We start from the raw sequence: 25935 nt of genomic DNA, 5'->3' as shown, positions 1-25935 counted from the left end.
GGGCCAGCCAGCCACTGACCCAGACAGCCCTTGTCAGTAGGAGCAGCTGAGTTTTGCTCCTTCTCATCTGAAGACTCAAAAGACTCTGCTAAAACTTTACTCTCCCCGGTTTCTCTGGTGCAGGATCTCAGGCAAAGTCAGGGTAGAGGGGATAGATAATGTGTTTTGCTGTGCTATATGATCCTCGCTGGAGAGATGAGACTGAAGTGCTCTGTGTTAGCGTTGCATTGGGATGCCTTCGAGAATGCAGTCGCCTTTTGTGACAATTATATGTCCGTCCACAAGCAATTTGCAGTAACCTTTCACGGTATAATTTAGTTCTGCTCTGTAATTCATGTTCTTTGAAGTACCTGTGACAAATTCATGCTGCAGTGAGCTGATGATTTCTCCTTCCTAGGTGAGACTGGCATTGGGAAATCCACGCTAATGAATACCCTCTTCAACACCACGTTTGAGACGGAGGAAGCCAGTCACTATGAGAGTGCAGTTCGCTTGCGGCCACGGACCTATGACCTGCAGGAGAGCAACGTCCACCTGAAGCTAACGATTGTGGATGCGGTTGGATTTGGGGATCAGATAAATAAAGATGAAAGGCAGGTTCTCGTGCCATCTGCTTGGCGTTTCTGGGCTTGCCTCTGATGCTTAGGCATGAACTGCCTGCAGTCCTGCTTGCAGCGCTGCAGAGGAGGCGTCTGTGTTTCTGTTAATGGAGTAGCTCCTGCAGTGGCTCTGGTTCTGGGGACTGAGTATAGAGGCAGTTGGGTAAGGAGCCAAAAGGAGAGGTCAAAGGAGGTCTTTCCAGCAGAGAATGGTGTCCTCCAGCAGCGTGAGCAGTTAACAAGCTGTCCTCAGTGCAGGGCTGGGAATTCTCTGTTCTGGCCGGGATCAGTGTTTCTGGATGTGTCTTGTTTAATGACACAAACATCTTGCTCAAGCCCCAGGTAAAGGCTTTCTGGGACTCCAAGGTCTCTCCTTGGTCGTGTTGCATTGCTACAGCCAGATGGCTCAGCCCTGAGATCTGGGCCAAAGCTTGATCCGTGGCAGTAGTCGTCTCTCCATGCTCCACTGTCCTTAGGCTTTGCAGTGCAGCCTCAGGAGACTCCAGCGACCTTTGGATTATAAGGTCTGTGTGTAAACACCACGCTTTTCCTGTTGTAAGGCTAGATTGTTTGAGTCTTGTAACTCCTTTTTAAGTCATGGTATGTCCAGGAGAACTCCTTAAACCTTCAAACTGTTTAATTTTGAGCTCCAGTATCTGGCTTGCTAATGGTATGGTTTTAGTTACAGGCCGATAGTTGAGTACATTGATACGCAGTTTGAAAACTATTTGCAAGAAGAGCTGAAAATCCGCCGGTCCCTCTTCAACTATCATGACACGAGGATTCACGTCTGCCTGTACTTCATCACCCCAACCGGGCACTCGCTCAAGTCCTTGGACTTGGTGACAATGAAGAAGCTGGATAGCAAGGTAAGGAGTTGGAGACCGTGGTCCCTCTTTCTGGGAGTGGCAATGCTGCTGTTAGTACTCATTGTCATGTGGAAGGCTCTGTTCCTTCCGTGTAAGTGCTGGACTCCTTCCTGTTAGCTGAGCTGTTTTTAGGACGCTGGTAAAACTTTGTCTGCCCTGGTGGGTTGCTGAGACCCTGTGCTCTTTTTCTCACCGGCTTTCCTGAAAAATGTCAGGTGAAAAACCTGTTCTACAGCTAGCGGTGTGAAGTCTGGAGTGTCATCACTGTAAGAATCTTACCCAGCTCAGTTCGTATTTATCAAAACCATCAGCTGCATCTTTTAGCTCTTCTTTACAGGTAAGGATGTGTTGCAGCTCCTGCAGCTGAACTGTGGAGGCTGCAGAGCCACCTCTGCTCTCCTGACCTGTCAGCAGGGACAGCGGGGCTGAGAGCCACCAAAACTGTAGGTGTCCTAAGGTGGTGGCCAGTACAGAGGAGACAAGGGCTGAAGAGAAGCGTTAGCTGCGTGTGCTGGCACACAGCAGGTGCATGAGCTGTCGCTGCTGGTAGGGCCAGAGGACCCGGATAGGAGATCACAATATCTTCTGAAAATGTCAATATGGTGAGAAGTTGTCGAGGTCATAGGAATCCTAAAAGTGGGTCGTGAGAGGGTCTAGCTGGGGGTTGTTTCTTTGTGCATAAGCTGTCCTGCCTTAGGGGGCAGTGGGTTAATTAACCGGCTACCACTGATATTCCTGCAGCTCGGAGGAGGTTTCTGATACACTTTCGGTCGTTCCAGCAGCTTCCAGGGAGCTGCAGGGGGCTTTGGAGGTCGCTAGTGGCAACAGCATTTCTTCTTTTCTCTGCAAGAATTTCCTGTCTCAGAGCAGTATTTTAGCAGCAAGGTGGTTCCGTTCAGATCAGTCTGCAGAGGGGGCAGGCAAGGCAGCGGGACCCTGCGGTCACTGGGCATCCACTGCGTTACACTGGGGGAAAGCTCTCTTCTCTGGCTGTTGTCCCCCTGCAGCTCTATCGGACTTCCCTGACGGGTGGAGTTGCCCCTCGCAGAGTCCCCGCTGTCTGCCCTCACCACCCGGGGCTGTTGGCCTGTTTCTCCTTGGCCCTGCTCCAGAGCAGGCGCTGGCTTCCCATTGCAGTGGGCTGTTCGTATCCCTGATGGCTGTTACACTGACTTCATCAGGAATCCAGAAACTTTCCCTGAATAAACTTCAGTCTCTTGGTGTGGTGCCAGCATGACATGTTCCCAGAAATATGTTTGGAGGAAAGCTTTTGCGCCGTTCCCCTTGGTGCTGGTGGTCCCACAAAGCTTTTCTCTTCCTTTCCTTCTGTGTTCCCTGCTTTTCGCATCTCCCCGTGGCCGCCTTTAATGTGGTCCTTGGGTAGTACCAAAATAAATCCTTTGTGCTTGTGCAGAGATGGGAAGTGTGTGCGCACGCAAGCTTTTTGTACTTCTAAACTTTGGCTTAAATAGTCCTCTCTGAAGTCATTTTATCCCTTTGCTCTCATCTCCCTTCTTACCACAGTTTGAGAACATCTGGGATGTCGTGGTGTGATGGCCTCGCACAAGCGCTCACATGGAAGTGAATAAACGAGTAGCGACCGTTGATCTTTTCTGGGTGTCAGGAGTTTACTGCAGTTCTGCTTCGGCGTCATCACAGGACGCCGGGGTGCTTTCCAGGCACCCCTTAAAGATGGGGCTGTGACAGCGCCGTGCCCCTCTCCCAGTGCACGTGAACGGATGGTGCCCGGGGACCAGCGCGTGTGCAGAGGGCCGCGGGGTGTCAGTGCACCCCAGGCCGCTTTCTGCCTGCTCCGGGCTGGCAGCAGCGAGTGGCTACCCTGGCTGGCAGGGAGGCGGCATGCACCGAGTCGCGTCTGCAGCCGCGCGGGCACACCTGAACCTGGCTTTCCTCCCGGGAAGCTTTATGTGGCTGGTGGCCCCTGTTGTGCAGTTGAAGAGTGGAGGCTGTGGAGGAGGCCATGCTTTGCTGCCTGCCCTGCTGGCTGAACCTCTGAGGCTAGTTTAACAAGGGTTGTGGAGGAACCTGGCTCCGTTCCACCTTTGCTTTAGCACACCAGTGGCGTGGCATCCAGTGCTGGGCAGGCTTTTGAGTCTGCGTGAGGATTTCAATAATGAATCTTGCTTTTTAGCTTAAAGTTTACAAAATCACTTCTGGGTAAAGCTGTTTTGTAAACAAAATCTTCCGTTGTACTGTAGTACACAGTATTGGTGTGGCTGAGCTCATGGCCAGCTGTTGTCTAGGGTGTTTCATTACAGCTGGAAAGCTACGAGTGTGTTCAGAACTGGTTGTAGGCAGATGAAATGTGACTGGCTGGTAGGTGGGAAGCATGTGTGACCTTGCAGGGGTTGGCTTTCCATTGGGTTTAACCTCGGAAAAGCAGGAGATAAATGAATAACATAAATAAGAGAAATAAAATTGCATCGTATCTGATGAGAATGTGATTTATGAATGACAGCCCTGCCGTGGGAAGTGGTGGCACAGCTGTGTGCTGCCGTGGGCATCCTGGGGCGCCCTGGTTGTTGGCCCTGGATGGTTTCCAGCCGGCCTGTGCTGTTTATGAGCCGTGGCCAGTTGCTTGCCCTTCGTGAGCTGACGCATCCTAGGCGGGTTGCTGGCCAGTGGGGACGCTTGGGGCCCGTTTGTGCCTCTGCTCCTTGGTTTCCAAGGTAGGATTTGCCCGTTGGCTTCACTGGGACGTGCATTTGGGAACAATTTGGAGATGGGGAAAAATCCGGCTGTATTTCACAGAGTGAAAATGCCTGTGGCCTTATTATATTAGAAAAATCATTTTCTACCAACTGACTTATTTCAGCACAGTCCTGTGAAGTTTTATTTTTGGAGATGAGAAATAACTCTGTGGTCAGGACGACTTGAGAAGGAGGCGCATTTTATGTGTGTGCCTATGCGTTCACTGTCTTGTCTGAAGCACAGGATTCCTCGGGCCGTAATTCCAGCTCCAGCAAAGACTTCCAGCCCATGGACTGACAGGCAAGGGGACATGGCACCCCTGTCACATTCAGTGGGCTGACGCTCCAGTAGTTAACCTCATGATTTTGTTACTAGATCTTTAAATAGAGAATATTGCTCTTCCACCATGAGAGATCAGAATGTTGCTCTGGGATTTTTCCTGCCACCCCAAGTAAACATTATTTGTGTAAGAGTGGAGAGAGAAACCTTGTTTCTGTCATCGCTTCCTTTTATTGGGTTTTTAAAACCTGTTCAGGAGGGAGAAGGAGTTGTACAGCTCTAGCCAGTTGTGTATCAGTTTATTTGGCGCGCATCGTGTGGAAGGTGCTGTAGGAGGGCGGGATTAGACTTGTAGTTTGGTTCGGTAGCATCTCGTATCTCATTTTTTTTTCTTGTTTCCAAACTTTTCTGTCTTTTTCTCATTGTTACAAGGGATGAGCTCATTCTAGACTTAGACAGCTTTTAGGTGCCAGCGCTCAAAATCAGAGAAAGGAAAACAGCAAGATAATTGTATGGTGCCCTGGGTATCACTTGTAAACCATGAGATTCCAGTGTGCGGGTTTCCAAGGCATGCGAGAAATCAAAATAAAAACAATAATAATTAAAAAGCTTAATGAACTCACAAGGGAAGAAGAGAGGAGGAGGGAGATAGACCCAAATGCCCTTTCCAGGACTCCACAGTGTTGACGTTGGCTATTGATTACTGGAAATGTGACAACTTGTAAAACCCTTTTGGGTTTTGAACTGTGGCAGCAGGTGCTGACCGAGCTGCCTCTTCAGAGCAGGAGGAACCTGGCTGGAGAGAGCTTGACCCAGCCTCGGTTTGCACCTCGTTCGGGTACTGCTGGTGCGACCACAGGGCCTGCCTGCTCCTGCTGCTGGGAAAGCCCTGCCGAGCTCCTCGCTGTAAGCAGGGCTGAGCTGGTACTTTTTGGAAGAAGAGAGGGGAATTGCTTAGGCCAGCTGCAGGTGGACTGAAATCACCTCTGGTGCTGGTTTGTCCGTGCGCCTGGCTGGCTGGAGAGCACGGAGCACTGAGCCCTGCCCGCAGCAGCTCCCAGCAGTGCCTTTCCCCTCGCAGATACCGCTCCTGGGCGGGTGGTACGTGAGCCCTGAGGTGACCCTTTTTCTGTGGGAGATGGTGGATCCAAGCCTGCTCGGCTCTCAGCAGGTCAGTGAGGCGCCCAGCTGTGGTCGTGGCCCTTTTTACCTGTGTAATGAGGACACGGACCTGCAGAGGAGTGGAGTGAGCAGCAGACCTCGTTCCGTGTAGGTGTGTGGTCCTTGGTAAAAAGAGGCCAGATCAGCGGCTGAGAAAAAGAAGGAATTTATCCTCTCAGATAAATCTGCAGTGAGCAAATTAAGACTGTTTTCTTCTGGAGCGAGTAAATGCTCTTGTATTTAGTGAGTGCTGAACCAGAGGGTGGGGGAAAACCACCGAGAAGTGTGGAAAAAAACACCGAGCTACTAAGAGAACTTGAGCCGGGAAAGAAGGTCGTTTATTTTAATGGGCACCCGTTGGAGACCAAGTGGCTGCTCTGAATTTCTGCTTTGTGGGACAAAAAGCGTTGGCTGTTTGGAAATGTTAGATGGCAAATCAGACCTTCCCCTAGTTCTTGTGTTTTACTGCTATGAATTTGGCTGCCGTTCAGAGAGACGAGTTTCGTTGTGGTTTGTTTTAGCAGTGGTTTGCAGTATCACACTTGGCTTTTCTGGCCATAGCAGCATTATCTAATAGAGGTTCTTGTGTCAGGTCCTGCCCTGCTGTAGCTCTCACAAGCACGAGGCCGTAGCGAGCCACGTCTGTCCTGAAGGACGGGGGATGTGGCCCTCGTTTGCTCTCGATCTGGGTAGGTATGGGGCACGGGGAGGACCTCCCCACCCTGCAGCTTGTGGGTGCCTTTGAAGCCTGGGCCGCTGAAGCTGCGCGGGGTGTTGTGCGTGGCGACAACTGCTGCGAAACCAAAGCTGAGCCGCCACAGCCTGAACCCAAACCTGCCGTGTGGCGCCCTGCGCCTCGCCCGGGCGGTCCGTGTCCTCCGCCCAGCGCGCCCGAGTCGGGGTCCTCGTGGAGAGGCTCGGGGAGTCCCCGGGAAGGGTCCATGGCCGCTGTGAAAGCCCCTGAGGAGTCCCTGCTCTTCCTGCCGAGGCCCGGGAAGGGTTCGCATCCGTCAGCTCGCTGCAGCGTTTCATCCTCGCGCTTGTCTTCTAAAACGGCTTGTCAGCGCAGCCAGCGGTGGGAAGGTGATAACTCGAGGTGTGACAGTTCCGCTGTCGCTGCCTCCCTCGAAGCGTGTAACAAAATACATAGGCAAGAGCAGAGGCTTTGATCTGCTCCTTGTGTATTTATTGCAGGGTGTTTGTCTGGTCTGCCTGGAAGTCTTGTAGCCAAATCAGTCTTGGAAAACTCTTCCCTCTAGTGTTCAGCTGGGCTTGTGCTGCAGCTCGCGTGGAAAACGTAGCACCTTGGTGGTTTTGTGAAATGTAAAGCAGCCACTGGGTAGCACTCGGGTCACCCCATGGGCACCCGTGCTCCTGACAGAGCTGCTCACCTGCTCGGTTTCCCTCCCTTCCTTCTCCTGCAGGTGAACATCATCCCGATCATTGCCAAAGCGGACACCATCTCCAAGAGCGAGTTGCACAAGTTCAAGATAAAGATCATGAGCGAGCTGGTCAGCAACGGCGTGCAGATCTATCAGTTCCCCACAGACGACGAAGCGGTCGCCGAGATCAACTCCGTGATGAACGTGAGTAGCGCTGCCAGGCGCGTGGCCGCCCAAGGTTGAGGCAAATGAAATCGCTGCACAAAAACGCGTTTGAAGGGCAAGTTTCATTGGGATCGTCCAGATGCTAAATCTGTTTGAAAGTTGAGCTGCGGATCTGACAGATGCAGAAGGCCGTTGCATACAGGATTAATTAAAATGTGGCGCTTATTTAATCGTTGGGCGCTCTGGGGAAACTCAGCTCTAAAATCTTGTGGTACTGAATTTTTGAAAAATGCTTTCTTCAAAATTCATTCTGTCTGCTTTTAGGCTACTTTTCATTTGTGGAGGGAGAAACTTTGAATAAAGATTTTACAGTTAAGATTTACATTAGCCTTGTGATTTAAGGAGGCCAAGCAGAGAGAACCTAAGCGAAAGTAAAGGAGAAAAATTGTTGGACTCTATTTTGTCTTTTTTTGAAGTTCAAAGACCGAATTCAGACCTGGCTGAAGTGTGTGCAAAACACTTTCAAGTTTCCTGTCTCCCAAATCAGAGCGTAGCTGTTTTGGTAGAAAGAGCTGAAATGTTTCTATGTTAATTTTTTAAATAAAAAATAGCTTTTTCATCAAAATGAACATTTTCCTGCATAGCTGTTTCTGATTAAATGCTTGTCTTTTCTTTCACACACACACACACTTTTTTTTTTTTTTTTTTAAAGGTCAGTAGCCAATTGATTTCTGGGTCAACTAGATAGGTGTTTTCAGTATAGTAGTTCTTTTTTGCTGAACTAATGAAAAATTTGGAGGATGCACACACTCTTTTTACAATAATTGCAAACTGAGTGCATTGAGGATAAAAACGTGAGTCGTGCTTGCTTGGTTTTTCTTTGCCACCCCCCCCCCCCCCCCCCCGCCCCAAACATATTTTTGGCCACTTCTCTACCAGTTCCTCACCTCTGGATCCATTTCTTCTTAAACGTGAAGGATTTTGTCAGCCTCGCCCTACTGAAGCGCCTGCCCCGTGGCTCCTTTCCTGCGGACGGTGCCCTCTTTCCTCACGGCGCTTGGCAGACTCGGCGAGCCCCGAGCACCCGCTGTGTCCTGCACGTGTCCCTTCCCCGTGCCCACACACCAACTGCTCTGCCAAGGCCTGTGCACAGACGTCTTCACTGGTGCTTTCTGCTGGGCGGGGAGTGCCCTGCTCTTGGCGTGTGGGAAGCCTATGGCTGCAAGGACAACCCGAGGAAAGGGCTAGAGGGAAATCCGTAGTGATCGTGGTGTTCCTACAGTATTTCCCCACCTAGTTCAGTCCAGCAGCGCTGCTGTTAAGCTGTGCTGTGGCCCTACGCTGCTCTCTTCATAGTAGAGACTGCTCTGAGTGTTGGAGATTGATGGCTTCAGAGGAAGGGCTTTTCAAAGTAGATCCTGTGCCTGGGTGAGGGGGATCTGATGGTCATCTCCGAGGGGTTAGCCCATGCACTGAGTCCCTGGCCTGCCTCTGTTTCAGGCCCATCTGCCCTTCGCTGTGGTTGGCAGCACGGAGGAGGTGAAAGTTGGGAACAAGCTAGTGAGAGCCCGGCAGTACCCGTGGGGAGTGGTGCAAGGTAAGGTGCTGCGAGCCGGGCGCCCACCGCAAACCTCCCTGGGGTAGGCACGTGCCCCCCGCTGGCACCTTCTGCAGCTCGGCCCTCCCGCCAGCGTGCGGACATGAAGGTGCCCCGTGCTAAACGGTGCAGAGATGCCCTGTGCAGCCTTTTGGGGGTTGGCCAGTCTTTCCTTTTGTTTCCCATTCCTCCCCAGCAGGTAGGAATAGTCAACAAGAATCCCTGCATTCAAGGGGCTACGTGGTGCCCCGTGTGGGACAACAGGTAGAGGTCCTTGGGAAGGGAGTCTCTGGAGTTAATAGTCTGTAAGGGCATTCGTGCTCCCCCGCCACGTGTGCGGTTTGCTGACTTCTCCCTTTGCTTCCATCAGTGGAGAATGAAAGTCACTGCGACTTTGTGAAACTGCGGGAAATGCTGATTCGAGTCAACATGGAGGATCTTCGGGAGCAGACTCACACCCGCCACTATGAGCTCTACAGGAGGTGCAAACTGGAAGAGATGGGCTTCAAGGACACGGATCCGGACAGCCAGCCCTTCAGGTGAGGGGCCTTCACGTCTAGCATCAATTTAGAGCAATAGTTTGGTACCAATGCCCTAAAAAATGGAACGTTTGTAGATGGTATCCACAATGCCGGGCTGGAAGATACTAGCCCTGGGTTTGAACTTCGCAGCTGACTTTGGTGGCGTTCCCTTCCCTGCCTGTTTGTCTTTAAGCAAGGCAGAGAGGCGTGCGTTTCCCCATCCCTAGCTCATTGGTGTCCAAAGAGTCTGGATTTCATTTGCTTTCTTCCCCAGCCTCCAAGAAACATATGAGACCAAAAGGAAAGAGTTCTTGGGCGAGCTCCAGAAGAAAGAGGAAGAGATGAGACAAATGTTTGTTAACAAAGTCAAGGAGACAGAGGCAGAGCTGAAGGAGAAGGAGAGAGAGGTGGGTGTGCCAAAAAACCTGCGAGAGGAGCCCGAAATAGAGCCAGCCTAGGGTCTGGGTCTGGGCAACATACGAGTCCTGGAAAGCACATGCAGCTCTTGAGCAGACCTCACCAGCCACAGCACAAACACACACACACACCTTCCCCACGCAGAGAAGGGGACACAGGGGAATGTTTCCAAAACAGCATCACTGGTTTAGGTCGCTCAGAAACAAGAGTCTTCCCTGTCCTGTGCGGTGTGTAGGAGACTCAGCTGCTGCCTGGTGAGCGAAGGGCAATGCAGGACATTTTGGTGAGCATCCATGTCGGGCTGACTTCACCCCTGGACAGAAGAGAAAAGGGGGCAGCTGGGCTGGAGTCCCCTGGGTCAGTAGCCTGGGGAGGAAATAAATGGATCATCTTCAAAACGAGTGAGGAACGAAAGAACCCGCCCTGCCCACAGCCCCCTGGCAGATCCTCAGGCTTCGCCAGGGCTCGCGCTTTCTCCCGTTTGAGCCGTGGGGTCCAGCAGAGCTGAATTTCTTGTCTCTTTGCTGATTTTGGCGAAGAGGCTGCTGTTGCCCAAAAGTCAGCTCTGCCGAGGGCCTTGCAGGGCGCGGGGGCGGTGGCTGCCGTACCCCACCGGCCGGTCGGTCTCTGAGGTGGTGGGGATTCGTGCTGGGGCGCTGGGGGTAAGGCACGGCCTGACGGTCCTGCTGGATGCGATGCTCAGAGGGTCTGTCTCCTCCCAGCTGCATGAGAAGTTTGAGCACTTAAAAAGGATACACCAGGAAGAGAAAAGGAAGGTGGAGGAGAAGAGGAGGGAGCTGGAGGAAGAGATGAATGCCTTCAACAGGCGGAAAGTAGCGGTGGAAACCTTGCAGTCCCAATCCTTGCAGGCTACCTCACAGCAGCCGCTGAAGAAGGACAAAGACAAGAAAAGGTAAGTGACTGAACTTGAGTCTTTCTCCTCTGGTGCCGGGAAGCTGGGTGTCTGCTCAGGTGCTTCAGTGTTTGGTCGGTTGCAAATGGAAAAGGGGATTTTGGAATCCTAATTCCTACCCATCTGACTCCGTTTAAAGCGGTGGAGAGATGGGGCCCTCCTGCTCCCGGGCACTGCCCTGGGGCAGCCCTGGTGGCTGCAGGTGGGAGGGATTCACGGTTTGGGGCCATTCCCTAAAGGCTGAGCATCCCGCGGCGTTTGTCCTTGCCTCCGCAACAGCCAGCTCGAGCGATCCTGCGAGCCGGCTCTCTCAGGAAGGGCCCTAGAAATAAGCTGCAGCTTCTCCCCAGCAGGGAGGTGGGAACAATCTCCACCCAGTTGTGCTGTCTTACAGGTGAGGTCCCCTGTCATGCACAACCTCGGTGTGATCTGTAGGCTTGGGGCCCCCTTGGGAGAGCGCATGTAAAGAGGGAAGCAGCAGCGCAGGGTGAAGATGCATTGGGAATTCATTAGGGCTCTATGTGAAATAGGGCTCCAAGACACAGTTTTGCTTACAGGAAAGCTTTTCCCCTAAAGGCAGAACTCTTATCTTAGCTTGCTGCGAGTTAATTGACATTGCTGAAGCCAGCAGGAGTGTGCAAGGAGGGCATGTAAATAATGCTTTTTCAGCTGCCTGGTTGTGTAATGATAGAGCAGGAATGGGGTGAAGAGGTTTAAAAAGAAAAGGGAGGTGTGTGGGCGATCCTGCTTCTGTTCAAGCTGGTCTTCAAGGGACACTGGGAGTGAAATGAGAAGTGCCATCTTGCAAGCTGGTAATTCTGTTATTCCAGCATTTTTTGTTACTTCCCCTTGCGTCCTTGTGTGAAGGAGCTTCAGAGTCTGAACTGCCTTCTGTCAACTCCAGGACAGGCTGATGGCAGTGCTTTCTGAGCCTTTTAATGATGAGAAGGGAAAAAAAAAAGGCCATTGAGAGTGGCATTGAGAGTTTGCTCTTGACAGCACGACGGTGGGCTTCATGTTGCTGATGAGATCTTGGGCTCTGTCGTTTCTCTGCTGTGAACTGCTGCACTGGAGAAGCTCGTTCTGAGTACTGACATGCCAGCAATTTGCTGCTCCCTACGGAAGATAACAGTGCGTGTTAGTTAACGTATTTCCTCGGGACGTAAATGTGTTGGTGCTCAAACAAAACCCAAAGCACCCTCTTCTGCAGACATCTCAGCACGCTCTGGGCATGTCCCACCTCACACGCCGAGTCCAAAACGGTTTGTAAAATATTTTGCGCTGAAAACGGGGTTTAATCCAGCTAAACCTGCCCACGAATTAAGGGCCGACTGCTGGGGCAGCCCGAGGCCTGGGTCTGCTTCGAAGCAGGGGAGCGCGCCGAGCCGCACGCCGTTGGCTTGGGCGAGCGCTGCCGGGCGCTGGGACGCTGGGGCGGCGATGCTCTGTGCGGGTGGAAGCGCTGCAGCATCCCCTCTGCTCCCTCTGCCTGCGATAGGAATGGGTTTCCTGCACTTGGCTGGTTTTAGCCCACCGGCAGGCATGAGTCCGGCCGCCCTTCCTCTTCGGGGTGGCCGTGAGGAGAAGCGGGGCCAGGAGGAGGCAGCTCGGGGGGCGTACGAAGGACCGAGGGGAGCCCCCAGGGTGTGCAATGGGGGAGTTCTCTTCAGCGCCGGAGCACAGCGAGAGGAGTGCACCATCACCAGGCATCAAGCTAATACCTTAGGGAGAGGAAGTGGGTTTGGATTGGGTTTTGGGGTGTGTGTTTGAGGGTGGGTTTTTTTGCTAACCCGTGAGCTAGTTCAAAATGTGATGTTTGGGGGTTCCTGCTCAAGCAGGGTGATGAAATTTGTCAGAAAAAATTCAAAGGCAGGTGCCTCCCCTTAGCCTTGCCGGTGACCTGTCTTCCCAGACCCTCCCTTCGTCTGGGAGGCATCAAGAGGGGCCGGGGGCTTTGTGAAACCCCCGTGTCAGACAGCACAGCCCCAGCCCATCCCGCTGCCGCGTCCCGGGGGGTCGGTTTGGTTTAACCCCGCAGACCACTGGGGTGTGAAGGGGATCTGTGTCTCCCCTGGCAGGCAGCAGGAACCTCCGCCAGCTTTTCTTCGCGGGATCTTTCGACCAAAGGGGACTGGGAGGCAGCTGGGGTTTGAGGAGCGGGTGGCAGGCGGTGTCCTCCCCCAGGACCGGTGGCAGAGCGCACGGTTCGGGCTGTGCCCGGTTCAACGAGGTGCTGTGCGAAGCAGAGTGTGGTTTTTGGGGGGCTGGAGGGGCTGGCACTCTGCTGGAGGGAAGTGGGATGCCGAGGATGCCAGGGGAGCATGGCTGCCGGAGACCCCCACAGCTCCCGGGGGCTGGGGACGCGAGCGGAGGAGCGCCCCGCGTCTGTGGGCAAGGTGTTGGGGTCTTGCCGGAGCCGGGGATGCACCGTGAGCTTGGGGGGGGGGGGGGGGGAGGTGCTGTTCTTGTTGCCGTTTTTAGGAGAGCGAGTCGAACCTTTCGTCGCCTCCGGTGGTTTTAGGAGCTGTGAAAGAGGGAGATGGAAGAGTTCTGGGTCGAGGGAAAGGCATTCGCGCTGCGATTCTCTTCTGCGCTCGCAGCTGCCGAGCGAGTTGTGCTCGGGCACGCGGGGGGCTCAGCGTGCCGGGGGTTGCTCCCGTCTGCGAGTCTCCAGATGCTCGAGCAGTGTCTGCCCTTCTCTTCCTTTTTTTTTGTTTGTTTTTAACATATTTCACTACATTTTGCTTTTGTTTGATTTTCATAACTTTAATTCACGCCTTTTTTTTTTATGTTTTGTTTCTTTCAGTTAATCACACACAGACTTTCAGGCCAAGAGTGGACTTGGTGCTTTCATGTGTTAAGTTGCTTGAGTTTCCCACCCTGTGACCCTTCTCATAACATTGTGTGAGTGGACCAAAGTGAAAGAGAAAATGAGCATCTTCGGTGGTTGCAGTGTAACGCCTCGCTGTTATCTGTGCAGAGTTTATCAGCAAGTTTTTAAGGAAGTGACCTTACCACGTACATCTTGTTAATCAAAGTCAACTAATCCCTAAAGTAAGGTGTTTTGTTCTAAACCAGTGACGGAGCAGCCGTGTATAAAGTGACCATAACTGTTTGTCTGAACTCATCTTACCCACCAGCTAAATAATTGCTTTCTAGGTTGTTGGTTTTGTTTTTTTTTTATTTAATTGGCTGAGGTGACTGCTTGAGGCTCATCGCCTTCCCCTGAACATGCACAGCTGGGAGGAGTGCTATGAAGAATGCCGAAACTATTTCTTTTTCTAACAAAATGCTCAGTTTGAATACGTGTTTAAAATTGGTAGAAAACCACAATATTTAGACTTTCTGCCCTGGGAATCTTCATCAAAGTAACCCTCATTCCAGTAAATATATATTTTAATCCTGAATTACTCTAAACACTTTCTACAGCATTTATAATATATATATATATATATAAAAAAGAGAGAGAGAGTGTGGTTAATAAAATTCATGGGACAATGTTTTGAATTTTCTTTACTGCTAAAGTAGAACATTTATATAGAAAGATTTTTTTTTTTTTTTCCTAAGAGTTTGTTGTATAATGTGGAACTACAGGATTTGTGTAACTTTGCAGTTGTCATTTACCAATGTATTTTACTGTTGTGGGAGAACTATTTAAGCGCTCATCTTTACTTTTATTCTTTAACCTTAAACTTACGTGCCTAATAAGAATCCCTGAATAATCGAGCTATGCCCCGTGTTTATGCTGACAGGCCCTGTTCCCCTTAGAAGGTGCTTCCTTTAACACTCCTCATGCCTCAAAATCCCAGCCCTGTTTTCCTGGGCAACGGAGTTTAGAGGAATAATTGGGATCAATATTAGTTTTTTCCGCTCAAGCCATTCTGTGATAAGGCAGGACGATAGCTGAACAGGGACCTACTAGCTGTGTTGTCATGGAAAAATATTGGACCCAGTTCCATCCATCCGTCAGAGAACAGGTTAAAAGAAAGCAAATATTTGACATTAGCCCCCACGTAGCGTCTTTAGAGTTTATAGAAGCACTGGCTGGCTAAGTGTTAGTTGTGAGCGTGTGCATTTTTATGTAGTTCCGTACGTTACAGGATTTTTCTGATAGGTTTTTTTCCTGGAAGAATTCTCTTCGAGCTGAGCTGTCAGCAAACTCTGTGTTGGACTCGCAGGTGGAGGCGCAGGGCCTGGCGTCTGAGCCACTCCGGGGCTGCCTGAGGGTCGTGTTTTCCTGGGCTGTAAAATGAGGTTCTCTAACTTGCATATCCCGTCAAAGCAGCTCTTTTGGAATTTTGTTTCTAAATACGCGCTCAGGTGATAAACTGCTTTCGTTTGGACACTGGCCTTTTGTGTGGACAGACTGAAAATCACGCCAGTGTTACTTGACGCTTGTAAGAAAGAACCTCATGGCGATCTCGCGGGTCCCTTTACAGAACAGGCCGTTTTTCAGAGCGGAGGCGTTGTGCAGGCTTGTTGGGGCTCTGCTGGAAGCCGAACGCTTGACTTTTAAGGCTGTGCCTCCAGGTTAGACGTGTTTTAAAGAGCAGCTGCCAGACATGAGGAGGTTGATGTATTTTTCTCAGAGAAACATCCAAGGGACCCAACCTGTTGTTACCTGCAGGAAGACACCACCAGCTCACCACTGAGATCATGTCGCAGATTAGGGGCAGGATTTTGATTTTTGCTCATGAGAGAATCTCCAGTGCACTGGCGGCGCGAGCAGGCAGTGCTGTCGGGGTCGTTGTTTCGCTCCTGCAGGCCGGGATGCAGCGGTCGCTGCTGCCCTTGGGTCTGGCACCACCTGCCTCGCCAGCCCTTCTCCCGCTGATCCTTCCCTCCCAATCCCGTGCTGCAGCCGGCAGGATCTCTGCGCGTGGTCTCCGTCCGCCCTGGCTCATCAGAGATCAGTTCTTTTTCCCCAGAGTAGCAGGTAGTTAAGAATAACGATAACAATGACGGAGTAAAAACCTTCAGATCCATGGGCATTGTGGAGAACTTTGCAGCTTTTGCTGATGAAGACATTCCGAATGTGTGGAACAACATGTTCACGGTTAATACGTTACATTGACTTCATGTGGTGACGGCCACAGCTTTTCCGTTACTTGTTCTTTAGAGCAGTCAGCATCCCAGTCTCCCCAGTGGGACTCAGTCTTTTTTTTTTTTCCTCTAGTACTTGATTTTTCCTTTTGGATGAGACAAGATTTAAGTCTGTGGTCTATAGAGTAGCTCTGTGTCTTCTTGTTATTTAACAAGTTACGAATACGTGGTGATGCTCATCTTGCTCCCGTCTGAAGATTTTACGTCCTGTAGGCTAGAAGTGAAAGAAAAACCCTTCAGAAATGACTGACAGTTACGCATCTTTCACCTGTTTTATACATTTAGCTGTGAAAGGTTGGTGTTCATGGGAAAAACTCTCAATTTTTTTATCATTTACACATTTACCATCCTGTATGTTGTCTGCTTTCTAATTTAAAATATGTTCCGCGGGGCTCTGAGCTCTGTAGGTGTCACGTCTGGCTGTGGTGGGTGCCCGGGGGGGAGGTGGGGCCGTTGGCTCAGAGCACGTGGAGGTGCCTTGGGGACCTGCCCGGGGGGAGCCGCCTCTCGGACGTGCTGCATCCGTTCACCTTGTCCTTCCAAATGTGTTGGGTTTGGTTTTTTTTTTTACTTTCCTTTCTTTCCACTCACTTTGTACTTTTTTTCTTTTATTAAATCTCACATGTATTTTGAGTTTTTTGTGGTGTCGTTTATTTAGCGGTGGATGTCCTGTGTTGTCCAGGGGACCTCTGCTGGAGTCAGAACGTGCCATGACCGAACGCTTACCAGTCCCAGGGTGTCTTAGGACTATCAGGAACTTTCAACAATAAAATCAGCTAATTCCTACATCGTACAGTGTGCGGAAAAGCACCTCACCTGTAATCTGGGGAGAAACTCTTAAGATACTAATTCAAACGCCATCCCTGTTGGGGCAAAAGTTGGCTTTGAGCTTGTTGGTGCTTCTCCTTCGTGGGATCTGGGGACTGAGGGGTGGGTTTACCAGCAGTTCCGTTGTTCAGTGATGCCCCAAGAGGTGATTTAAGGGGAGGATGAAAAGGGAGCAGAGGCGGAGGGTGGTATTTTCCTAATGGTACTTGCAGAGCTGTACACTTTTTCTGGGGAAGCACGAACGCTTCGATCGAGGCCAGAAAAAGCGCACAGCTTCGCTTTGGGGTTCTTTTTTCAGAGAGTCACTGCTGAAGCTTGACCTGAAGGTGCTTGGTGTCTGTTCCGTGGGCCATGGCTACGGATGGAGTTGTATTCAGTTAATTTGGGGTCTCTCTGGGTTTTATTTGGTATTGGACTGAGATCAAAGCTGCCCTTAGGACAAAAACCAGCGCGTGGAGTTTGGCTGATGCACGGTGTTTGCCGAAGTGGTGCTTCTGATGGGAGCTTTTCCTGCAGCCCCGCTTTCAAGAACAAAACCAAGTCAGTGGTTCTGGCCGCTTCGGAAATGTTTTTAGCAACGTGCAGGTGGACTGTGCTGTTGTTGGCTTGTGTGCGAGACCTCTGCTGCTTGCCTTGGACAGGCAGCTTGCTTGAAAGGCAGAGGGCAGTTCTGGTCCTCTTGGGCGCTGCCTGTTTGCACCCCACCTTCCTGCGAGGCCGGGAGGGTTCCCCCAGCTGCGGCACCGTGCTGTACGGAGGCCGTGCATCCACCCGCAGAGAGCTGACCTGCGGCGGCTGGAGCTGGTGTGGTGGCACTGGTGGCAACCACCGACAAAGGGCAGGTGAAAGTCTGAGCCCTGGGTCAGGGCTGTCGCTTGGGATAGTAAACTTTTGAAGCCTTAGTGGGGACTTAGCAGTTGATACCAAGGTTGGTACGAAATGTTTTACGACCTTTTCTGTGCCAATACGTTTTAAAGCCGCATCTTCTCGGAGACCAGAGAAGAGCAAGTGCATTCAGGCACACAGTTAATTGGGAAACCCACGGTGGTAGAGCAGCGGGGCGTTTTAAAGACGGGCCACCTGGTGATGGAGGGTGACGTACATCAGCAAGTGTTTTGCCACAGGAGCAACGTTGAGCTCGTTCATTAATAGTTTTGCAAAGCTCTGACAGGCGCTTGCAAGAGGCTGAGAGATGCAGGTGGGGCTACCTGAGCAGCCCAGCGGGGCAGTTCCAGAGCTCGAGCCCGGTGACTGAGGCCCCAGGACACGTTGGTGCTCTCTGCTCAGGAGAACCCCCCAAACCCAGCCCCGTCTCCTGGTGCCGGCCTGGGCTGCCCAGCCGTGCGGGACGGCGCCAAGGGAGAGCCGGCCCGGGCTGCATGTGCCGGTCGGTGGTGCCGGTGGGCCCGGCTGGGCTGGAGGCGGCTCCGCACCTCTCCGCTCCCCATGGCTCCATGGCACGTGACTTCTCCGTGGTCCCCGTCAGCAGTCTTTCCTCATTAAAATTTTAAATCGATCCTTTGATTACCGGCTCCAAACGAGGTCTTGGCAGCCGCGGGAGCTTCTCCACATTGCGATGGTTTCAGTTTACGGGTCCGTCCCGGCCCTGCCCGCTGCCGGGCGGCGTACGCTGGGTCTGTGCTGCGGCCTTTCGTGCTGTCTTTGCTTGATGGAAATAACGGGAACGTAAATACTGATTCTCTTTTGTTCTTTCTGTAGCTTTTTTAGTCTTCCCAGTGCGTGCTCCATAACATCAGGAAGACATGTTAATTAGAAGAATTATTAAGGCCAAAACATCTCATGCAGAAGAAAATTAATTGGTGCTTTCACCTTTAAGCTTGCAGTACATTGCATGGAAGAGGTGCTATAGCAAGGACTAAGATGCACCGTGTCTTCTGATGGGGAAAAGTTTGCTCGATCAGGTTTCTTGATAAAGTTGAGATCTAAGATACTTGCCAAAAGATAAACCACTCATTACTGCTGCTGCATGGCTTGCACTAAACCCAAAATGCTCCCTCTCTGGGCAAGAGCCCGTACAAAGCCGCTAACACTGACCGAGCTTCCAGAGCGAGGAGGGACGAAGCCGGGTTAGCGCGAGGTGGGGTGTCAGCTTGCTGCTCGGGCTGCCGCTGGAGCGGGGTTTCCTCTCCTTGGTCTGGTTTTGGGGTGTAACTGGAACCTCCTAACGTCCTTAACATGGATGCTCACGTTTCTTAGCAATAACTCTTCCGTGTAGCTTTTTTCCGTAGACTTACGGGTTTTATAACCAAAACCCCGCAACCTTCATTTGTTTGGTTTTCCTGGGGCTGCACACGCCGTGCTTCACAACTTAACCCCTTCCCTGGAGCTCCCTGTCCACCTCCCTGCTCGCTGCTTTGGGGACGGGTAACCCAGCCTGGCCAGTCCAGGCTCCGGTACGTCCTGTTGGGACGTGGTAGGGGAGAATGGAACCGTTTTAAAGGACAACAAAATGTTGGATGTTAACGGAGGGGAAACAGTTTAAAGCTGGAGACTCAGCGTTCCTGGTTGTGAGTTCTGTGTTTGCAACAGACTGACTTCCCCACACACAAACGCTTTAAAAAAAGAAAAGAAGGAAAATAAAGAAAGCGTGATGTCTGCGCCCCCGTCTAACTTCACACAGGAACAGGGAGAGGCCCCAGTTGATCTTCGTTTTAAAACAACCTTGTAAGTGAATCTCAGGAATGACCTGCTTGTACCAAAGTTGGGTTTAATAAAAACAAAACTGACTTGTTTAACAAACATCTGTTAAAAACATGGTTTGTACCCTAGTCAGGGTCAACTGCAACGACAAAGTGCTGTGTCCAGGTTGACAACCCTCACTGTTATTCCAGTTTCTCCCTGTTAACCGCGTTACTCTGTGTATCTGTGTTTAAATGTGATGTCTCCTCTATATGTCTGGGGCGGCTGCTGCCAGTGGCCTCCCTCCCCTTCTCCGAGCTGCTGCTTGCCCCGGTGTCACTGGGCTGGGGATGTAGGACCAGCAGAAAACCAGCCCTTGGCAGGAGGTTTGAAGGAAGCTCATGGCCCCCATACCTCTGCCTTGTGCTGGGCGCTGTGACCGGAGCGGGACAAGATCGGGGTGTGTGACAGGAGCCCCATGAGGCTCCCACGGAGCAGGCTGGGTCTCCATCACCACCCAGGAGTTTGCCGAGATGCAGAGGATGGTATCGAGGCACTGACGGCCGCGGGCACTGAGCTCCTGTCCCCGTGGTGTGTTGGACGTGAGTCACCGAAACTTCTGGATGCCCTTGGCGTAAATTAGAACTTGGAAATAAATCTCAGCGTGGAGCAGGTACGTGGCCTGAAGATAACCCACCTGGGCACACGGGGAGGTTCTGGAGACTCCTGCCCTGTGCAGGCAGTAGGGACGAAACCCCGTGACAAGGTGTTCAGCCCACGTGGCTCGTCCCTGCCCGTGCCCGCTGCCGCAGGGCTGAGCCACCACGTGCTTCGGTGGCAGCGGGACCCGGGGAGAAGCAGCCGGGGTCTGACCAGGCTCTCTCGGGGGCTGTGGATTCAGAGCTGGACGTCCACTGAGGCTGGCTCTGCCTGCCTGCCTGTTGTGCCCTGCACCAGACAGGAGGAAGGCTGAAGCAGTGTGTGACCGTCAGGCCGAGCCGAGCACTGAAACACCCTTTGCTGCTGCTTTGGTGACTGTTTAAAACTTGCCTGTGCTCCCTTTGGAAGCAAACCCTTCTAATTCCTTTGGCAAAGCTTTAACCCAGTTTGGAGCTATAGTGAAGTTAGATTCCCATCTGGATAGGTGAATTGGGAATAAAAGCTGCTTTTAAAAAATTTTTTTTCCCCACCCAAATTGCTCAGAAGATTTGATTAAGTTGTGTTTGCCGTGACCACAGTTTGGTCACCAGTGGGATTCAAGTTGCATGCCTTGTCGAGGACGAATGAGGGGGAGCTGCTGAGACATGCCAGGAGTTAATGCATCCCTTGGTCGAAGGGCACTTTTCTGCAGGCCTAAGGAATTCAACTGTAAGTACTGGTCAAGCTGAATTTAAAATACTAAAGCCAATTAGCAAAAAACCCCAAAACCGAACAAAAAGAACCCACGCAGCGGCAGCCCCACAAAAGAGATGTGCAGGTTTCATAGAGGTCTGAGGGCTCTTGGTATCGGTGATGTCTCGGGGCAGCCCCTGGGTGCTCTGGGAGATCTCTGGGATCCCGGCGCCGGTTGCTGTTAATTGCTTCTGGGCGTTTCTTGGAAATATTTTGTCAGAATCCTGTAATACGGTAGAAGAACTGTTGCACTGCTCTTCCCTCTGCTGTTTTCTTGTATTTTGGTCAATTCTCTGACCACAGAAGTTTGTTTATTGGTGCAGCCGTGTAAAGGGCCTCTTCCTCTAGGTCACGGCACGGCCACCATACATAGCGATGCCAGGGCAGGTTCATTACCTGAGCGAGGGCGAACGCTGGGCCGCGGCACGGCAGCTCCACCCTCCCGCGGGACGGTTCCTGGGTGACGCGCGGGGGCTGCGGCACGTTTCCTTTCAGTGGTGGGTTACGAATGGGAGATGTGGCAGCGGCTGAGGGTGGCTCTTGAGTTGCTTTGCTGTCTCTGTAGGTGCTTGAAGGTTTATTTGGTTCTGATGCAGAATCTGAGCATCCGTGTGCAGCAGCGGTGTCTGCCGGGGGGCTTCTGGAAGGACAAAACCATCCTGTGGGTACCTACCGTGGGGCATTTCGGATGGTATCGCAGCTTTGCCTTTACAAGGTGGTGTGAACTTCAGGCATCTGGAAATCCTGCCTGAAGTAAGGCCAGGGCAAAAGGAGTCGGGGTTTGAGAGCTGCACCTCACCTGGGCTGAGGCTTCTGCAGGGGAGCTGTGCTGCACTCCTGCCCAGAGCGGGGAAGCGGCCTTCCTCTCCAGGTCAAGACCCTTCCTCTCCAGGTCAAAACCCTTCCTCTCCAGGTCAAGACCCTTCCTCTCCAGGTCAAGATGAGGCACCATAGGAGCTCTTTGAAAACACTCTGTAAACATTCCCTGGAATTTTACAGGGCCTGGATATTCCCCAAAACAACAGTCCTCCCCAAACCAGCGCTAACCACGCCAGCCCTGTGCCAGGGCTCGCCGTGCCGGCTGAATCTGGCACGGTCTCGCTGGTAACTGCTGCGCAGCGAAGCAGTTCCAGGATCCATGGCAGGACAGGATAAACCTGAGCTGCGGGCGAGATAAACTGGTGGCCGTAGCACACGTGCTGCGTGCCGTCCAAACGGGCAGGCGCAGAAGTGAGACCGACAGCTCTGAAACCGAGTGGGGCAAATGATTGTTCCTGTTCCTGCTGTCACCCGGACGCACGGGGTGTTCATCTTGTGGCTCGTCACTTGCCCAGGCAGTGAGGGGAAAGATATTAACAGCCTCACACTCCTTTCTGACAGTAAGAAGGGAATTTGTGCAGCTTTGGCTGGCAGAAGTGCTCTTTTTCCCCAACAAGAGTGGTCCTGCTGCGACAGCAGCTTCTTCCTCCAGTTTGCAGCTGGTTCTCCGGGGCAGGAAGCTCCATTAAGGCACTTCCAACCTGCTGAGACCAAGCCACCAGCGCTGGTGGTAACTCTGTGGTCACTCCAGCACTGGAAGAGATGTACGGGAGGGACCTGTGCAGCCAGAGAGGAGCAGCAGCATGGCCTGGGAGGGCAGGCAGGCTCCAGGTTTGCCGTCGTTCCCATCCCAGTACGGCATCTTGCACACTGACTGGGAGCGCAAGACCCTGATGGGCCTTTCGGCCGTGCTGACTTCATCTTTGAGAATTAACCCCGCTAATGCACTGTCTCGAACGTTGACTCTAGAGCTCTGCAGGGGTTTTGAAAGGCAGGTTCGTTCGTCATTTTCCCTGTCACCCAGCTCACGGGCACGGAATGACAGATAGAGGCTCGAAGCTGGGGGGGAAATCGGCGCTATGGTCGCGTGGTATAAACTCACAACATGTTTCCTTAGGATTTTTCTGCTGGTGTTTCCGCTGCTTAACGCAGCTGGTGGAGATGCTTGAGACAGGGCGAAGGGCCGGGAGGAGAGCAGAACCAGAGACGCACCCCAGCATCCTGCAGGGACCCGTGTGGGCACCGGCTTGTGGCTGGACTCCTCAAGGAGCACGGGCAGAGTGAGCGTATGTTGTCTTTAATGAACACTACGACAGACAACTCGCCTCCTTCCAAAAGGCAGGCAGCCAAGTCACAGCTTGTGATAGGAAAGGGAGGTGCTGCCCGGGGGGGAAGAGAAGAGCCCTGCCACAAACTTAAACCCTTCCCCGGGGGGCAGGAGGGGTGAAGAACATACCCCAAGTGTGTCACTGCGGGGGTGCCTCGTAAACCTGGGCTGGTCTAAACCCAGGCACCGACCCCTGCCCCTGCGGTATCCCCCAGGCAGGGCAGAGGCTGCCCCCGCCACGCAGATTCACAGTTTGCAGCAGCTTTAACTTGCTTCCCGGGACCTCCTTCGGTTCCACCGCTGCTTCGGGGCCCGTCTGCTCACACAGGTCGCTCGCACCAGGGCTCTGATACGAAATGTTTCCTTCTGGGACACTTGGGCGCTGCTTTCTCTGCGGGCTAAAAGGCAAAGCCCAGCTTTCTCCACGCCCACGTGCACAGCTCGCTCTGTTCTCAGGGCCAGCTCTGGGTAATGCCGTAGAAAGGTTGGCGGTTAACAGAGCTGCTCAGGACTCCAGTTCTGCCCAGTTCCATGTTCGGGAACTCATCTCCTACAAGGCAAGAGGATGAGCAAGGGGAAGGCAGCCAGAAACCTTCTTCCTGCACTGACGAGTGCTGCTGTTGCACAGCACAGGGGTCTCCTTGCTCCTGCCTCATCCCTGTCCCCTGTTTATTTATCTCCTGTCATTATGTGAGGCACCTGCTCAGCGTTTAGCCTGTGCTGGTCCATGTGAAACCCTTCCCTGTTCTGTGCCAGGACTTCCAGGTCAGCTGCTGTTGTTCATCCAGTCCTGTCTGGATTATACCTGCAAAATCCCCTGAAAGTGCTGGCCCTGCTGTTTAAAACAAAACCAAAAAACCCCCTGAGATGACACTTACTTTAAAAGAATGTGCAAGGCTGGTTTGTAGAGAGGTTTAAACTGACCTTTGTGGTTCATAAAACTGCTTTGCTATGGAGATTGGCAGTTAGGAACAGCTAAAGTGGTGGTGGTGGGAATTAATTAAAGGCATCTTGTATTGTCCAGTCTGGTAGGACAGGATAAATTAAAAAACCCTCGAACGGCGCGTGCTGCTTGGTGAGGGCCCGAGGCAAGGCCGGTTGTGGACCAGAAGTGATTCCCCACAGCTTGTAGGAACGGGGATTGGGTCTTTAATGGCTTAACCAGGAAGGAGCACAGCCCTCAGACCCCTGGATTCCAGGGTGAGGCCCTAAGAAAAACTGGAGGTTTGATTCTGAGTCTCCTCACGACAAAATCAAACCCTTGGTTCCACCTGAGGCTTACTCTTAGAGTGGGCAGTGGGAGCTCCCCCTTGCTCGAAAGCAGCTCCTGTTCCCTCTCCCAAGGGCAGGTCAGATCAGCTCTGAGAAGAGAACAACGGAGTGAGCTGGATAAAAGGCTCCATCTGTCACACTTCACGACAGCTATTTTAAAAATAAATTCTGAGACTTTTGGTTCTTTCTGGTGCAGTCTGTGGCCTTCTGCCAACTCGATCCCTGAGTTGTAGGACTGTGACCAGGTCCCTCCTCTCCTGCTTTCTGTATTTATGGGCACGTTAAAACCTGAGGGGTAGCACACGCTGCTGAGGAAGGACATAAAAAAAAAAAAATAGATGATAGCAATTTGCCATTCTCCTCTGAAAAACCCAGCAGCACTTTTGCTCTGTTGTGTTCGCTGGGACCTACTGGTTCTGCCCTTGCTGCTTCCAAGGCAATAACTCTCCACTAGTCCCTTTCAGGTGGCTGCTGTAAGGGAGGACACGGGGAGCTGCCTTCTGCAGCCCCCAGCTGAGGGCACGAGCCACCCGTGTTCGCCCTCGCTCCCCCATCCTCACGGTAGAGCTGTCTGAATCCATCGTAGTACTCATCAGTCTCCAGGGCGTCCTCGGGAATTTGGGCTGTGGTAGGCGTGAGAGGTGCTAAACCTGGCTGGCTTATGGCGCCCCTCAGCCTCGCCTGATGGGAGTTCTTCAGTCCAGCGGGGTTGTGGGAGGGTCGCCTGGCCTTGGGACGGCCCTGGGTGGCTTGACTGGTAGGACAGAAAATATAAACAGCGTTGGGTGGCTGCAGGCGCGTTGGCTCTCGAGCCACAAGCTCTTTGCAGTGGATGAATTCGGTGCTGGTAACCTGTAAGGCAAGATGCAGATTTTTTTTGGTAAGTTCACGATAAATTACTCTCTCTTCTGGCCACTGCTCCTGGAACTCTGCCATTAGGGAGAGGGCAGGGACGGGCCGTACTGGATGCCTCAGGAGATGCGTAGCAGCAATAAGCCCACAACGTGGCCCTGATGGTAAGCCGACAGCCGGGGTCTTCACCCTTCTCGGTATACTCTCTTAAGAGGCATGTGCTTTATGAAACTGGAGAAAAGCTTTAAAAAACCCCAAACAGAGCGTGTCTTTAGTGTGTACCATTAGAAGCCAAACTGATGGTATTTTAAAAGCAACGTAACCGTACTTAGAAGCTTTTGCAGCGTTCAGTGGGGGGCTGTGACACGGCGGAGAGGGTTTGAGGCGCTCGCAGACACTCCCATTGGGGGAAAATCTCTGCTTGCTCAGGAGGCAGGGGGCTGGCTGTGGTCACGCGATTTGGAAAGCCCCCTTCCCTGCCAAAGGGAAGGCATCTTCCCCAGTGCCGGCCTCTAACCGCAGTTTTATTCCCTCTTTTGTTAGCAAGGTCGGCAGCAAAGGCAGAACATGGGCACGTGCTTCTCAGAGGGCGCTGAAGGGCCACGTTGGGGGTACACACACATGCGCTTTATTCACTGACTGGTGTCCCGGCCTCCAGGTTGGTGACCAAAGGCCATTTTGATTCCTACCTGTGCTTTTTTTAGCAGATCAGTAATAACAGGAAACCAATCAGGAGTCAGCCTCTCCAGCTCCAAGGTGATGATCACCAAAGCCAACGTGGAGCCCTTAAACTGCACCAGTTGGTGGCAAGCCATACAGTGCTGTAGCTGTTTGGTCAAGAGCGCGACGTGGCGGGAAGGATTCATCTGAGGCAGCGCGTGTAGTAGATGGGGCCAGTTGGACATCACCATGGCGTGGAACTGGAGAGAAGAGAAAGTGTGTATATATATATATATACATATATATATATTTAAAAAAAAAAGCAGAGGTCAGTGAACTTTGTCTGTTTTCATATGTTATCAACCAGAAGTACAGACTAATTTCATCTCGTATCAGGAAACTTAAAGGGTTTCCCCCCGCCCCCCCT

The 25935-nt window shown here is 52.2% G+C and overlaps 1 protein-coding gene across 3 annotated transcripts; it reads left to right on the top strand.

The window, feature by feature from the left end:
* Positions 1 to 411: 411 nt before the first annotated feature.
* On the top strand, positions 412 to 25735 carry SEPTIN8 (septin 8). 3 transcript variants are annotated; one of them, XM_086470894.1, is made up of 8 exons: positions 412 to 593; positions 1282 to 1468; positions 7045 to 7206; positions 8668 to 8764; positions 9135 to 9303; positions 9560 to 9692; positions 10425 to 10615; positions 25553 to 25735. In XM_086470894.1, exons 1-8 carry the CDS (start codon positions 427 to 429, stop codon positions 25716 to 25718), a joined length of 1272 nt encoding a protein of 423 aa, XP_086327020.1. In that variant the 5' UTR covers positions 412 to 426; the 3' UTR covers positions 25719 to 25735. The 3 variants fall into 3 exon arrangements, with proteins under 3 accessions (XP_086327020.1, XP_086327021.1, XP_086327022.1); XM_086470895.1 differs by lacking the exon at positions 25553 to 25735 and adding an exon at positions 18266 to 18320; XM_086470896.1 differs by lacking the exon at positions 25553 to 25735 and having other exon boundaries at positions 1288 to 1468; positions 10425 to 10619.
* Positions 25736 to 25935: the final 200 nt, after the last annotated feature.

This window comes from Leptosomus discolor, chromosome 10 (genome assembly GCF_034619465.1).
Source record: "Leptosomus discolor isolate bLepDis1 chromosome 10, bLepDis1.hap2, whole genome shotgun sequence".
Lineage (NCBI taxonomy): Eukaryota > Metazoa > Chordata > Aves > Leptosomiformes > Leptosomidae > Leptosomus > Leptosomus discolor.
Note: the sequence above shows the minus strand (reverse complement) of the source record. Positions and strands in the feature narration are given on the sequence as shown.

Bases quoted from the DNA above. Each gene is read 5' to 3' on its own strand.
- SEPTIN8 (XM_086470894.1), top strand. From the start codon at position 427: ATGAATACCCTCTTCAACACCACGTTTGAGACGGAGGAAGCCAGTCAC. The intron at 7,207-8,667 runs GTGAGTAGCGCT...CCTCTGTTTCAG, and splicing joins AGATCAACTCCGTGATGAAC to GCCCATCTGCCCTTCGCTGT. The intron at 9,304-9,559 runs GTGAGGGGCCTT...TTTCTTCCCCAG, and splicing joins CCGGACAGCCAGCCCTTCAG to CCTCCAAGAAACATATGAGA.